Raw genomic sequence first — 17,147 nt, 5'->3', positions numbered from 1 at the left:
AACATATGGAACATTAACATATGGCATTAGATATGTTTACTCCTAGTCATTAGTTCCAGTATTTTAGTGAAATATGAGTACATTTTGTTACAAAATTGGAACATAAAGAGTTTGCAAGATAATATATTAAGGTAGAAAAACTTGTCTATAATACTTCTAACAATGGCATGCTCCTTAAAAAATCCAGAACTTTTGTTGAAATACCCAGCATTGAAATACATGCAATTGTACAAATGTTCTGAACTTACACGATAAACAGCTATTAAATTCAGCAGAAAAACTAAAGATCATCCTTTTCAGTGAAAGGTAAGTTTCAACAGTAAAATAGTCTTAATTATTGATAAAGAACCTTGGTGGACAATTAACCTGTGGGGATTCCAATCTTCCAGCTTTTAATTATTATAGGGATACCTGTATTTAAAAGCTATTTTCTTTCAGTCTCTTATATCTCTTTCTCTTGACCCCATCTTCTTGATTTAGTCGTAAATGCATGATCTGCCATTAAATGAACTACTCTGACTTATATTTCCTGCATGAGGTATGTTTCTACTCAGAAATGATTCTTCAATCTGATTATGGGGTGAATACAATTACACTTTATTCACACAAGTCTCAGAATCCATGCGGTGAGTGTTGCAGCCAAGGTGGCTCTCTAATCATTACATATTCCAGTGCAAAACTTCAGACAGGCTTTTAAGCAATCAGTGTCATGAAGGGCTGTTGTTGTTAATTTATTTCTGATAGTTCTGTTTGTAACTTTTTGAGTTGATTCTATAGTTAGTATATAGACAGGGAAGGGCCTTTGCTTTCCGTATCCCTAAAATGCATTGTGCAGCAACAACTTTAAGTGGATTCAGGGAATTATTGTCTGTAATAGAAGCTTGGGAGATTCCAGGACTCAGTACTACTTAAAGGCTTGATGAAGGGCTTTTGCCCGAAATGTCAACTTTCCTGCTCCTCGGATGCTGCCTGACCTGCTGTGCTTTTCCAACACCACTCTGATCTAAACTCTGGTTTCCAGCATCCGCAGTCCTCACTTTTGACTACTTAAAGGCTGGTTAACAAAGTTTGAGGCTGAGGGAATAGGACAGTAAGAGCCAGCTTGGATGAGAAGAAAAGTGGCACAGGCAGAAATCAGTCAGTTATGGTGAATGGTTATTTTTCTAGACAGCAGAAGATAGGCAGTTCCTTTGCTGAGGGGTTGTTTCTGTGACTATAGATTCTTGGATTCGTATGAGTGAGCTGATTTTAGGTACAGAGTAAATTTCAAATTTTGCCAGTGATACTTTAAGATGTAGCTGAGCAGTGAGAATGATTCCAATCTACTACAGCAGGATACTGGCGAACAGAACAGGTAGATAAATGGTCGATGGAATTTTATACATTGAATTATGAGATGATGCATTTTGATAGAACGTACAGAAAAAGGCAATATAGTTTTAATGCCACAGTTCTAAAAAGAGTACAAAGACAGGGGAATCTGGGGGTTCATGTGCAGAAGATTTTAAAGATGAGAAATATTGAGAGAGTAATTAGCAAAGAATAAGAGATCTTAGGTTGCATTAATGGAGGTATTGAATACATGCTCTTACATCCAGTTCTGGTCATCACCCTTTAAGAAGATGTTAGGATTCTTGAGAGGTACAGAGGAGATTACCAAAATGGTTTCGAGGTTGCGGGGTCAATTGCTACAAAATTTGGTTGTAAACTTGGCTTGCTGTCCTTGGGACAAAGGTGTTTGAGGGGAGATTTGTAGAAGTGTAGTAAAGAATAAGACCATAGGACATTAGGAACATATGAGCAGCCTATGGAAACTGTCCTGCCATTTGATGTGATCGTGGCTGATCATCCACTTCAAAGCCTGTTTATCCTCACTATCTTCAAATCCATTTTTGTCATTGGTCTTTAGAAATCTCTCAATCTCCACTTTAAACATACACAGTGGCTGAGCTTCCACAGCTCGCTGAAGTAGAAAATTCCAACGATTCCCAAATCTCTGAGTAAAAACAAATTCTCCTCATCTTAGTCCTTTATAGACTCCCCGTTATTTGAAATTGTGCCTCCTGGTTCTAGACTATCCAACCAGGAGAAACATCTTACCTGTGTTTATCTTATCTATCCTTTTAAGTTTTTTTTATTTCAACGAGATCACTTCTAATTCTTCGAAACTCTAGAGCATACTGGCGTAATTTCCTACTCTCTCTTCACAGGGCGGTCTTACCATACAGGACTAAGTCACTCCCTCAATGGTAATATACTCTCCCTAGGGTAAGGGGACCAAAACTGCACACCATTCTCCAGGATGATCTAATTAAAATTCGATACAACTGAAGCAAAACTTCACTACTCCTTTACTCAAATCCACTTGCGATAAAGGTTAACACACAATAGGCATCCTAATAGAATGCATTCTAGTCTTCAGTGAATTAATAACAAGGACATCCTGAGCCCTTTCTACATCTACAGTCTTTAATTTCCTACCATTGAGAAGATGGGCTGCACATCTGATCTTCCTACCAAAGTGGATGGCTTCATTTTTTTCACATTACATTCCATCTGTGATGTCTTTGCCTACTTAATAAAGCCTGTCCAAATCCTCTTGAGGCACACATTCTTGTCATCTGTGAACTTGGGAAATACTACATGTGATTCCTCCACCTACTTCATTGATTTATGCTGTGAATAGCTGGGGCCCAAGTACTGATCCTTGTTGTACTCCGGCAGTCATAGCCTGACAATATTAGAATGTCCTGTTTATTCCTTCTCTGTTTTATACCTTTTAACTAATCCTTAATCTATGCTTGTACATTACCTTCTAAACAATAATTTTTGCCAACTAACTTCTTGTGGGGACCCTTCTCAAACATTTCATGAAAATCCAAGTATATTATGTCCAATGATTTCTCTTTATCAATTCTGTTAGAAACATCCTCAACAACTTCAATAGGTTAATCGAACATGACTTCTTATTCATAAACCCATGCTGACTATGCTCAATCCCATTGTTGTTATCCAAGTGCCTCATCATTTATATTCTAACATTTTCTTTACCAATAATGTAAGGCAAACAGGTTTGTAGTACCTGGTTTCTCTTTCTTTTTCTTCTTAAATAGTACGGTATCATTTGCTATTTCCAACCTACAGAAACCATTCCAGAATTATATAAGTTTGGAAGATATTCAGCAAAGTATCCATTATCGTTGTGGATAACACTTTCAACATTCAATCATGGCAGGTTGAAACAAAATAAAGCGATTCCCAGTAGCTGATGGTGCAAGGGTCTGAGGAATATAAATTTAAGATGTTGTGCAAAAAGTGCATGGGAGGTGTAAAAAAGTGTAGCAACTTATTTTTTGTGTAGCAACTTATAATGACTTGGAGTCCATTGTCTACCAGGGTGGTGGAAGCAGAGACAAGCAGGCAATTGCGGCTGAGTGGGTTGCTCTACAAAGAGACAGAATAGATATAATGAGCCAACAAACCTCCTTAGGTGCTGTTAAAATTCTTGGGGTGGAATTTAGTGTCATCCCCTGTGGCAGACTTTACACCAGGAGGGCATTTAATCCAATGGAAGGGTGACATATAATATCCACCTAAGAGTTTTATCCTGCTAGTAATTCTGGTCTCAGGTGGATGCATGACTGCCACTCTGGTGGCATTGCCAAGCAATGAAGACTTTCCAGTGACCAATTGGCCCATCCTTGGCAGATGAGATTTCCATTCCAGTGGTGTTTGATTTCTGGGAAAGTCCGGGCTGCCCAGTTTAGTGTTTGAATGGTGTTTAATTTGCTGGGCCTTTCTAAAAGTGGTGATGCAGGGTGCCTGCTGGCTCTCCGGGCACCACGTGTTAGCCCTGTTACCTACATTACATTCTGTCCTAACATTCTATAATTCTATAATACACCTGAAATTCCCAAACTAGGGAAGCTGTAGGTGACTGAAGATCTGGGTCAGAATGTGGGTTGGATCTTGATTTCACTAGTGTTCCCCTGTATTTCAGATGCAAGTCAGGAAAAGAGACTTGGAAGTCAAAGGACCAGGAGAACATTTACTTGCTGTCCTATATCACTGGGCATATTTCAGGAGTTCCAAGTTTTTTTGGGAAATTGCAGCTTTTATGCCTTAAAGGTTATTAGCCAAACTTGAGCTAGTTGGGATCCACTGAAGCACTATTGAGATGGAGCAAATGTCTGAAAACGTCTCACCTCTGAGTGGTTACAACGTAAGAAACTCTAAACTAAAATTTTGGCCTATTCATTCCTCTTGAGGATTCTGTGCAATTTGGAAGTGAAGATTGTCTTGGGTCAAATTGATGAATATTCATGAAACCTTGTAAACATCAGTTGTATGAAGTTTACGGTTTCCTGAAATCTTCAGCGTGGGTGGCTGGCTGGAGGTTCCATTTTGCTGGAACTTGCATTTTCCTCCATTTTAAATGAGTGGAGTAGGACCAGCAATGCCAGTCTCTTGCAGAAATTATTTTTGAATGGCTGAAATTGCCCATGGGGAAAAAAAATAGCCAATGCATTTTTCCATATGGAGATATTTCACAGCCCACAGAGATTCCTTGCCCTCCTGATGGATAGCAACTACACATATTTTTCAGAATGAGCTTGATGACTGCTTGACGCATATTGTAAATGCTTCAGTAAATATTGTTATGCTAATTCATATGTAGCACAGTCATTCATTTACTCAGAAAAGTGCAACAAATACTAAAATGACTTGCAGTGACAGATTTCGATTTTGACTCACATTTTGATTGCTACATAGCCACTCACCGTAGCTGTCTGTCCTTGCATACAGCTACCATAACCAGTAGGTTTCCCAAAATAGTCATCATCATAATAGCTGAAAGAAATGTGATGAGAACTGTCTTCTGTAGTACAGAGAAACCAGGAATTTCATGTGGCTCACCATCACTTGTGCTGAAAGCAAAAGAGAAAGTAGATTTAATTAATTTCACTTACAAATCTTGACCAACATGTATCATGCAATATAAAAAGGAACGTAGACCATAACATTTTTGAAAATACTAGATGCAAGGTGATAGATAACATGATGGAAGAGAATTGGATTGGTAACAAGTTTATTATTTAATCAATAGGACTGAGGGGTGACCTGATAGAGGTCTATAAAATTATGACAGACATGGATAGGGTGGATAGTCAAATGTTTTGACTATTTACTACAGAAGGGCACAGGTTCAAGGTGAGAGGGGGAATGTTTAGGGGAGAAGTATGGGGAATATTTGTCACATAGAGTATGGTGGGTGTCTGGAATGCACTGCCAGAGGAGGTGGTGGAAGCAGGCATGATAGCAATATTAAAGACGCATTTTGAGAGACACATGAATCGAAAATGAACAGAGGGATAGAAACCACTTTGCACAATATGTAGTAGGTTAAATAAGGATTAAGAATTGACACAGGCTTGGTGGGCAGAAGGGCCTGTTCCTGTACTGTATTGTATTTTATTACCAATTGTCTGAAGTACAGGCAGAATTTGCCCATCATTGTTACGTCAAAGTGCAGGCACTAATATGTTACCCTCAACCAATGAGGGAACTTACTAGATCACCTGCCAACCAGCTCATTCAGAGCTGAGAGGCAAGCGAGGATGTGAATTAGAATCCCTATAGCGTGGAAACAGGCCCTTAGGCCCAACAAGTCCTCACCAAATCCCTCCAAAGAGTAACCCAACCAGACCCATTCCCCTATCATATATTTACTTCTGACTAATGCACCTAACTTACACATCCTTGCACACTATGGGCAAAATACATGGCCAATTCACCTAACCCGCACATCTTTGGATTGTGGAGAGGAAACAAGAGCACCCGGAGGAAACCCTCACAGACACGGGGAGAATGTGCAAACTCCACACAGACAGTCATCCGAGGCTGGAATCAAACCAAATCCATGGTGCTATGAGGCAGCAGTGCTAGCCACTGAGCTATCGTGCCGCCCACTTGATTCTCGCCCCATCAGGTACCTTGACACTGGGGAATTGTGTCACCAGAAGCTGACAACTTTGGTTGAAGTCTACTTTCAAGATGATCCAGTGCTGAGAAGGTATGTTTTAAATCTTCTTATCATGTGGTCTGGGTCAAAGAGAGAGGAGGGAGTCTGAGGCAGGACAGGGAGATAACTCCCACCTGGGAAACTATCTCTGTTTCTTGAATCTATATAGAATCAAAGAATCTCTACAGTGTGGAAGCAGGCCACTCAGCCCATCAAGTGCACATTGACCCTCCAAAAAGCATTCCACCCAGGCCCAGCCAACTACCCTATCCCTGTAACCCCTCATTTTCCATGGCTAATTTGTGGCCCATAGTCTTAAATGCTATGGCATGTGATGCAGCCATTTAAACAGGAGAAAGTGAGGACTGCAGTTGCTGGATCAGCATCGAAAAGTGTAGCACTGGAAAAGCAGAGCAGATCAGGCAGCAACCAAGGAGCAGAAGAATCGACATTTCGGGCATAAGTCCATCATCAGGAATGTTCATTTAAGTAGGTCCTTTATGTCTTGAGGGTTCCCTCCTCTATCACCCTTTTAGGCACTGAGTTTGACGTACCTGCATTCCACTGGGTGAAAATGTTTCCTCAAATCCCCTCTAAACATCCTGTTCCATATCTTAAAGCTGTGGTGCTGACACATTGACCCTCTACAGAGGGAAATGTTTCTCCTTATCTACCCTGTCTATGCTCTCACTACTTTGCGCACCTCAATCAGATAACCCTTAGCCTTCTCAGCTCCAAAGAAAACAATCCCAACCGATCTAGTCTCTCTTTATAGCTGAATTATTCCAATCCAGGCAGTATCCTGGTCTTATGCATTGTCTCTAGTGCAATCATATCTTTCCTATGGTATGGTGAATTGAATTGCACATAGCGTTCCTTCTGCCATCTAACTAATGATATATACAGCTCCATCATAGCCTCCTTACTGTTATCTTCAATGCTTTGATTCATAAAGACAAGTACTGCATATGCTTTCTTGACCATCGTATCTACTTGCCTTACTGCCTTAAAGGACCTGGGAATATAGACACCACAGACACTCTGAATACCCATACCTCTTATGGTCCCATCCCTCATTGGAACTTCTTTGTTTTGCTAGTCGTCCCAAAACCTAATACGTTTCAGGATTAAATTCTATTTGCCACTGTTCAGCCCATCTAATCAGCTCAATTATATTGTCCCATAGTCTAAAGCTTTCCTCTTTGCTATTTACCACACCATTAATATTTGTGTCATCCATGAACACACAGCTCTTACATTCATGTCTAGATCATTAACGTACACAACAAACAACAAGGGAGCTAGCACGAAACCCTGTAGTATGTCACGGGACTCAGGCTTCCAGTCACGAAAACAACTTTTGACTATCAACTTCTATTTTGCACCCAATTTGCCATTTTTCCCTGGATCCCAGTGATTCTTAGCATCTTAGCCATTCTGCCAATGCAGACCCATCACAAGACTGACTGAAGCTCATGTAGTCAACACTAACTGCATTACCGTCATCTACATACCCAGTCCCCTCATCAGAAAATTCAATTTAATTTGTCAGACATGATCCCCTTACAAAGCCATGTTGACTGTCCTTGATTAATCTTAACCTCTCCAAATGGACAATTCTGTCCCTAGAATTTTTTTTCCCAATAGTTTCCTTACCATAGATGCTAGGCTCACTGGTCTGTAGTTTCCTGATTTGAATAATGGTATCACATTAAGTGTCCTTCAGCACCTCTCCTGTTGTCAGAGAGGATTAAAAATTAATGTTGGAGTTCTTTCAATCTCCTCCCTTGGCTTCCACATGATCTTGGGGTATTTGTCATCTGGGGATTTATCCACTTTCAATTTGCTAGAATGACTAATATTTGCTCCCTCACAATGCTAATTAATTCAAGTATATCACAGATCCCTCCCTCATTGCTATACCTCTCTTGTCCTCCCCTACCATAGATACAGTACTCATTACAGATTGTCAGTTTTTACTACCTCCATAATATATTTCCAATGCACCATAGATCATGGACACCCCAATGTTGAAACTGGATTCAATATGGCGGCAGCACATACTGGGTGTGAAATCAACATGTGCTGTCACTCATTATATTGGATCTTTTAGCTCTTGCATTATGCCTGTGGCAGAATTTCTAGGTCTTTTTTTTTAACCAAGTGTTAACATGTACTTTGTTCGGTACTTCAAAAGTAATCACCTCTGATTCCAAATTGTTCTTAGCAACTAATGGATACACATTTTCAATTTTATCTCCATTCCTCTTAAAATCAATAAATATGTCTGAACCCTCACCTTTTCAAAACAGACACAATTTTGTTATTTTATCTGTAATAAAGTATGACTGTACACAATGTATTGGATGATCTCAATTTCACTGCTGTTTCTCTTTCTGCCCACAGCACAACTCTTCTCATTACTTTTTAAACAGTTTACTAAAATCTAATAAAATATAAAACTCTCAAAGAGTTTTCCCTCTCATGTTGCCTTACTGTATTCTCTACTAAATGTTCAATTGTTGAGATGTATAGCCTACGTATGCTATCTAATACTATTCCATCATCTTACATGTGTTCTTTGAATGGGACTAAACTATTAAGGGGCATTTTAAACTCGAGAAGCAAAATGATTTGTGTATGTTTGGAGGGATGGTTTTAAGATCAACAAAAATGTGGGTGCATTGAGAAGCCAGCAGTTTGTGATCTCAGCATCCAATTTGGGCATGTCAGCTATTTTAATCTAACTCAGATTAATATGTTAGGTGATGGGCAGGCATCTATAGCATCCTCAAAGAAGACCTCCTCATTCCTGAACATGGTATGAAAGTAGCCACTGCCCTCCAACATTTGTGTTCTCTGTTTTTCCAGGACCCTTATGGAGATTATTCCAGGACATTTCAGTCAGTGGCTAGAAATACACAGGACTGGCGATTGAAAGTTGTTTGTAATTGTGTGGCCAGAAATTGTGTGGACATTTTATACAATGATACTTGTTAGAATGAAGGGTCATTAAGATTTCAGAGTTTCAAGGTTTCTGACTGGATTCAACCATATACAGGTGTCATTAACTGTAAACATAGCATTCCAGCAATCCTGCCCAAATTACCCAGCAATATTTGTGCACTGCAAAAGCCTCCACTTCATCAATGTGCAACCACAGAAAATATATTTCTGGAAACTCAACCAGATTCCATGACAGCTGCTGGGATATCTTTATCCAAGTTCCTTGATATCTTTGGACCTTCATGCATTACCTTTTTTCAGCAAGGAATATGTCTTTGACTCATTCTTATTCATTCATATGATGTGTGTGTTGCTGGCTAGGCCAGCATTTACTGCCCAGAGGGTGGTTAAGAGTCAGCCACATTCCTGTGGTTGGGTTTGGAGTCACATGTAGTCCACAGCAGTTATGAATGGCAGTTTCCATCCCTAAAGGGCATTAGTAAACTAGATGGGATTTTCCTAACAATGGCCAATATCAGGCCCTTAATTTCAGTTTTTTTTCTGTTGGATTCAAATTCCATATTTGCCATTGAAAGGTTTGAACTCAGGTCTCCAGAGTGAATCTACATAAAGGGGTGCCTTGCCATTCCAATTCCTCCAGCAGCCTTGGGCCTTCTGATGTTTAGAATTGTATTCTGAAGGTGGATCCATGAGAATGATAGCCTCACTCTCACCTTTCTGTCTGAGCATTGCCCATCTCCCTATGTCAGGTTGGCACCCATCCTGATCTGCAGACTCACAGAATGGTCCAGTGGGCTCAGGAACCCACTCTCCAATCAACCATTGGAGGTCACCTCCTGGAAGAACACATTGAAATACATGCAGAGATTCTGCAAGGTTAGGCTGGGGAAATGAAACTCCCACATCATAAGATTCCAGCCAATGTCATCCTGGACGCAGTGAGACCACAACTGGTGCATGGTTCATGTCATTTACACACATGGGTTGATATGAGCACTATGTGGAAGGACAAATCTTCTTGCAGGCCCCTGACATCCATGTTCACAATGTTGCTGATACAAAGCAGTGCTGCAAAACAAGTCGGACCTGGGTCTCTATCAATTTGTGTCTTCCCATTCATTATCAAACAAGTTTAAAGGTGACTTTCTGTCAGCAAACAAGAATGGCTGAGAAAGCTAGTACAAAATAAGAACTTTTCTTGTCACTCTATGCATGAATGGAAACTTCCCAACACATTTTCTCCCAACCCGATTACTTCTGCTTGTACATTGTACAAACCTTGTAGCTTCAGTAGAAGGTGATGTAAGCCATTAAGATCCTTGCTTTGAATTCTGCAAATCTCTTGTTTGATGATGTTGAAGGTTTGATCTGTCAGCAAGTGTGTGGGGACAAACTTGACCACTGAGAAATGAAGCAAGAAATTGGCTACTGCTTCAATGTTTTTCGAAGGATAGTAATTGGTAAGATGTAAAAGCATTTTAAATACACTCTCAGTTCTGTGTCCCCTTTCACTGTCATTCCTCCCACAGACCAACTATACTCAATGCCACCATTCTACTGGAGAAAGATTATCAGGGATAGGCAGGATTGTGAATACTGGATAACTAGGTCAATGACATGACATTATGCCACCCTCTCCTCTGAGAATTCCCTGTCAATGAGGTTTTTGTATGATCTTTTAGAATGGTGAGGTAGGCCTGACAGGGTGAAATAACCTACTCTTTTTCATAATATGTATTTTTGTACGAAGTATTTGGAACTTTGGCATAGATCATTGGGGAGGTGATGGTCTAGTTAGGTTACTGGACTGTTAATCCAGAGACCCGGATAATGTTCTGGGGACCTGGGTTCAAATCCTGTCATGGCAGATGGTGGAATTTGAATTCAACTTTTTTTAATAGTCTGGAATTAATATTGAATGATGACCATGAATCCATTGGTGATTGTCAAAAATGTTCTTTCGGGAAGGAAACTGCCATCCTTACCTGGTCTGGCCTACATGTGATTCCAGGCCCATAGCAATGTGGCTGACTCTTAACTGCCCCCTGGACAATAAATGTTGCCCAGTCGTCGATGCCCTTGTTCCATGAATGAATCAAAGAAGTCAGTCTGGCATTATTTAAGGTATCTGTTTTGTACTTAACGTTGCCACTTTGAGTGTGTGTGGCCATGAGGCATACATGGACTCACTTGATTGCTACATTTGATTTGCAAAGAAGTCGGCCACTCTATCCATAGAAGAACACATCAAGACAATGCCCAGTGACTTGAACTGAACACACAGCGAAATAAACTTAACAAACAGTGGGCATCAAGGTAAAAACAATGACTGCAGATGCTGAAAACCAAATACTGGATTAGTGGTGCTGGAAGAGCACAGCAGTTCAGGCAGCATCCAACGAGCAGCGAAATCGTTGGATGCTGCCTGAACTGCTGTGCTCTTCCAGCACCACTAATCCAGTAAACAGTGGGCATCAGCCCACTCATACTTGCTATTGCTCCTATATTCTGCAATCATGGTCAAAGTGATTATAAGGTACATGGTACATTTTCTGCTTTTCTGCAATTAATGTCGCTTTCATTGCCACTGCCTCCTTTCCTGCTTCCCCCATACCCCCCAATACCCAGTAGCACCTCAAAGGCACAGCATCTGTGTCCAGCTGAGCGCAGCTTGGAGAGATTTACAGCCCCCAGTATGGACTTTACATCACCATCTGTTCTTCTATAATTCTGAAGTGTGAGTCACCAGGTGAAAACTCAAATATCTATCGAACTGGCTCCACTAAATTACAAGTATCTGAGCTGATGAATGGTAAGTATGTGTGTGGTAAAGAGATAATTTCTGAAGAAATTAGTTTCTTTCCTAACCTAAATTTATATTTTCATGCGATGTGGGGGCCCATGGCAAGGCCAGTGATAGTTGCTCATTCCTAACTGCGCTCAAAGTAAATGCCTTGTTCAGCCTTTTGAAGGGTAATTATGTAAACTCACTGAGTTTGAAGGTTTGTTTTCAGATGCTCTTAGATTAAATTAGATTACCTGCTGTGTGGAAATAGGCCCTTTGGCCCAATAAATCCACAGCAACCCTGCGAAGAGTAACCCACCCAGTCCCATTTCCCACTGACTAATGCGCCTAATATTACAGGCAATTTAGTATGGCCAATTCACCTGACCTGTACATCTTTCTGCTATAGGAGGAAACCACAGCACCCAGAGGAAACCCAAGAAGACACAGGGAGAATGTGCAAACTCTACACAGACAGTTGCCTGAGGCTGGAATTGAACCTGGGTCCCTAGCACTGTGAGGCAGCAGTGCTAACCACTGAGCCACCATGACACCCCAGCATACTAATTAACATTATCAGTGAGAGTCTCTGGTGAAGTGCTGGTGGTAAGTCCCGCCTCTTTATTTATAGGTCTTGGTTTCTTAAGGTGGATGATGTCATTTCTGTTTCTTTTAAGGGAAGGTAGGTAGGGTCTAGATCAATGGATTTATCAATGGAGTTCTGGTTAGTGTGCCTTGACTTTAAGAATTCTCGTGCGTGTTTTTGGTTTGCCTGTCCTAGGATATGTGTGTTGTCCCAGTCAAGGTGGTGTGTCCTTCTTTGTCTGTATATATGGAAACTAGTAATAGTGGATTGTGTCTTTTGGTGGCCAGTTGGTGTTTTCATGTATCCTGGTGGCAAGTTTCCTGCTGATTTGTCCAATTATTTTTTACAGTTCTTGCATGGCATCTTGTAAATGATGTTAGTTTTGCTGGTGGTATCTATTGGATCTTTTAGGTTCATTAGTCATTGTTTAAGTGTGTTGGTAGATTTGTGGGCTACCATGATGCCAAGGGGTCTGAGTAGTATAGAAGTCATTTCTGACATGTCTTTGATGTAAGGTAATGTGGTTATAGCTTTTGATTACGTTATGTCTGCTTGTTTCATTACCCGCCTGAAGAAACCAAGACCTACAAATAGAGAGGTGGAACATACCATCAGCACTTCACTAGATGATGTTACCTAGTATGGTGGTGAAATGTCTGAAAACAAGCCTTCAAACTCACGAGCTAACTTGCATACTTATCATCAGCCTGAGCTACAAATCTTCTCAAAAATCACTTTCGAAGAGTAGTTAACAACCAACCCTATTACTTCAGATCTGGAATCACATGTGGGCCAGACCAGACAGCGAGGGGAAATTTCTTTCCTTAAAATTGTCATAAGCTGGAGTTTTTTCAGCATTCAATGATTATTTCATTTCAGTAGTCATCATAACTGATGCAAGCTTTTAATTTCAAATTTTATTAATCGAATTTAAACTCCACCAATTGCCATGTTTCTACAGCATTAACTCGGGCTATTGGATAACAGCCAGTGACATTACATTACGCCACCCTCTCCTCTAAGAATTCTGTGTCCATGAGATCTTTGCATGCAAGCAGGTCGTGGCACAGAGAAATTATAATTAGAAATCAGCTGGTAAGTGCTTTGCAACTCATCATTATGAAGAATATCCTATTTCACTTGCCTCTGAATCAAGTCCAGATGATTAAATGTTATAGGACAAATGGATTGCTGATATTTAATTGCATCGCTAGAAGGCTGGGAGATTTCCATCCCCCAATCACTGATTGTAGGAGATGAAAAAATGACCACTTGTCTCCAGCTTTCCCTCCTTTTGAGTTTTTACTTGTGAGGTCTCATGTTTTATTCTCTCTGTGTTCAATAAAGGAAAGATCAGACCAGTAAGAACATGTGTTCATCCAGTGCATGCAGCATACCTGGGGAGGTTGACTCTAATGAAAGGAATTAAAATTGCTTAAGGATCCAAGTGAGCAGTAGCAGTCGATGGATGGACAGGGACATGAGGAAGTACAGAGAAAGAGAAGGGTGAGTGTGCTTGGAAAGTAAATGCCTTGAGGAGCGAATCCAAGTTGGTTTGACATGGCACAGTGATTGAATAGAATGAATTTTCTTGACCTTGTTAGTTTATAAGGCAGTGCCTACACTGAATCTCAGCATACAGAACATAGAACAGCTAAATTAAACTAATCCCTTCTGCCTGCCCTTGTTGTATATGCCTCCATTTCTCACATATTCACGTGCTTATCTAAAGGCTCTTAAACACCCCTATTACATTTGCCTCCATCACCACCCTGGCAGCACATTCCAGACACCTATCACTCTCTGTGTAAAAAAGCTTGCCCCTCACATATCTTTTGAACTTTCCCCCTCTCACCTTAAATGCATGCCACCTTATAGTAGACATTTCAACTCTGGAAAAAAAGGATTCTGACTGTCAGCCCTATCTATTGCATCTCATAATTTTAAAGCCTTCTATCAAGGCTCTCCTTAGCCTCCACCCACTCCAGAGAAAACAACCCTAGATTTTCTCGCCTCTTGTTATACTGTAATGCTGTTTTGCTCCTGCTGTTGACCTGCTGCATCACCTCCTCCCATGCTTTCCTGAAACATTAGGCTTTGTCCTTCAAGTCCTGGAGAAGATTGCCTTCACGCTAGATTAAAACAACAACTACAGTGCCATAGTGCTTCAATACAGTGCAATCTGTTGGAGATGTCCTGAGACAGAGGCTATAGAAATGCAATTGTATCTTTTTGTTTTCCCAGCTTTTCATTGACCATAGTAAAGCATCAAAAGAAGCCTCAGTGAGGTACATTTCAGAGAATTAATGCCCCGAATCCATTGCCACTGCTTGTCTTTTATTGCATCAAGCCCAAACTCCATCTGTTTTATTGGCTCTTTAATTGTGTAGTTGAGATTATGTCCTACTCATCCTCACTCCCACGATACTGACACCAAATCTGGATAAAAATGATAATGAGCCTGCTGTAAGAAAATGTTGCTGACAGATGCACTGAACTTACTTTCAGGTTCCCCGTGTGGTCTTAGACACCTCTTTCTCAATTAACCTCTCACTTAATATTGAGGTTATACATGGAAAAATGACTATTACGGACGGAAGAGAAGAAGATCACGAAAGTTTGTTACCGGTATATCCTTCTGATAGAGTGACCACTGTTTCCGTGGATACACCCAATCAGTGAAACTGGTAACCATGGAAACTACAGCTAAGCCATCAAAATATCTGGAATCAGTACTATTAGTGCACAGTTAGGCCTGCTTTTCGATTGACTATTTTAGAAAGTAACCAATCCTATAATGACTGATTAGCTCAATCAAATATTTGAGAATGTAAAAGCATCAACATGTAATTTGGATTCCGTGTCAGGTATGTGTTTGCAACATATAAATGTTGACCATAAAGTATGATGGAATGCGATTTTATTCTGTGCGGTCCAAATCGACAGATTCACTGGTTTGACTTTGAGCTTTCAATTAACGGCTCAAAACTTTTGTTGTCACGGTTATCAAAATTGGAACTTGGGTTGGAAGATGCATATCAGGAACCCACAACTGTCATAACTAAGCATCAAAACTTATCCCTCCTAATCACCACCACAAATCCCAATTTGACGGTCCCAACTGCCTTACAAAATCCCAAAACCCAGACCTCACTATCTCGTCCACCACCACCAGCCTTCTGACCTGACCATCTCATTCACCCACTGCCCTACCTGCTCACCTCTCCATTCTCCACTCACTCACTCATCCATCCCCCATTCACTTTCCCATTCATTCACAAACCCACTCACTTACCTACTCACTTACCCACTCATTTACACACAGAATCACCCACACATGCACTTACCCCCAGCCATTTGCTCACCCATACACTCAATATTCATTAACCCACTCAGCCACTCAAACATCCACTCATCTACTCAAATACACCTTCAATCACTCACTCAGCCTATCATCCATTCACTCACTCATCCTCTCCCTCATCTACATTCTCGCCCACTCAACCACCCTCTCCCTCCATCACTCACTCATTCACACTCCCATTCATTCCCTCATGCTCACTCCATCAGCTACCTACGCATCCAAGCACTAACTCACGTACTCACCCACTCGCTCAACATCCCAAACACTCAATCCTTCACTAACTCACCAACTCACTCACTTACTTACCAACTCGCATAACACCTAATCACCACTCATTCATTCATTTGCTAAACCCTTCTCAGACACACTCACCCATTCCAGCCTATCACCCACTCCCAAATTCACTCTCTTCATCTCTCATGCACTCACTTATTTACTCCTTCAGTCACTTCCTTACTCAGGCCATCACCCAGATCAACATTCACTCTCTCCTTTATTCACACGCCCACTCACTCACCTATTCCATTCAATCTCTCTCTCTCTCTTATTCTGTCATCAACTCACTCACCCATTCACCAACTCAAACTTTCCTCAGCCAACTCCTCAATTATTCACTCATTTACTCACTCACCCACCTACTCACAGACTCACTCCACATCTTGCCTAACAACACATCTAACTACTTTCTCACTCAACCACCCATGCACTCATCCACATACTTAGTTATCCAACCCCACCTCAACTCAGGCAACCAATCACTCACTGACCCCCTCAGCCAGCCCCCAATTTATCCACTCACTCAATTATCCACTGGAAGGCTTTAGAATGTGCAATTTAGAAACTTGCATCAAGTTTCAATTCTGGTTTTTTAATGACATAGTTGCTAAACTTAGCCCTACCTTTATATTGAGTTAGGAGTCATGCAGCCATTTCTTCTCATATAGGGACATATTTCTATGGGATTTTGGTTCCTGGAAGCTATATGCTTAGGTCTCATCAGCCTCCAATCAGTGACAGGAATCTGTAACTGTGGATCTGAAGGATAGGTCTACAACAGTTCAATGATTGGGAGGTGAACTAGGAGAGCATTCCAGTTAAGACAAATTGTGAGTAAAAAACAGGCTAGTCCTAAATTCTCCTGTGAGACCAATAGACAACCAGCAAAAATGAAGCAGACCCATCAGAAAAATTAAAACAAAGATAATCAACTCAGCGATTGGGCCCTCTTTCAACCTCTACCCCATCTCCCTGTCCAGTTTCTTTACTCAGTTCAAATTGTTTTCCAGTGTCTGTTCCTCACCTGTTCAAGAGACCAAGTTATGATCAGAAGAGGTGGGTAGACAATAGGATGGATATACACCCCATTGGCCACTCAAATTGCCTGGAATTTAGGAACACTGATTTTTACTCACTACTTTTCTTA

At 40.8% G+C, this 17,147-nt stretch overlaps 1 protein-coding gene across 2 annotated transcripts in view; it reads right to left on the bottom strand.

The window, feature by feature from the left end:
• Positions 1-17,147, bottom strand: part of htr4 (5-hydroxytryptamine receptor 4) — a 205,705-nt gene that overhangs the window by 146,714 nt on the left and 41,844 nt on the right. For both annotated transcript variants that reach the window (XM_072590949.1, XM_072590948.1), the window contains exon 2: positions 4,782-4,928. In XM_072590949.1, coding sequence (XP_072447050.1) covers positions 4,782-4,928 — 147 coding nt within the window. The remainder of the gene's footprint in view (positions 1-4,781; positions 4,929-17,147) is intronic.

The sequence above is a fragment of the Chiloscyllium punctatum genome, chromosome 20 (assembly GCF_047496795.1).
Source record: "Chiloscyllium punctatum isolate Juve2018m chromosome 20, sChiPun1.3, whole genome shotgun sequence".
In the NCBI taxonomy this organism is placed as follows: Eukaryota; Metazoa; Chordata; class Chondrichthyes; order Orectolobiformes; family Hemiscylliidae; genus Chiloscyllium; species Chiloscyllium punctatum.
Note: the sequence above shows the minus strand (reverse complement) of the source record. Positions and strands in the feature narration are given on the sequence as shown.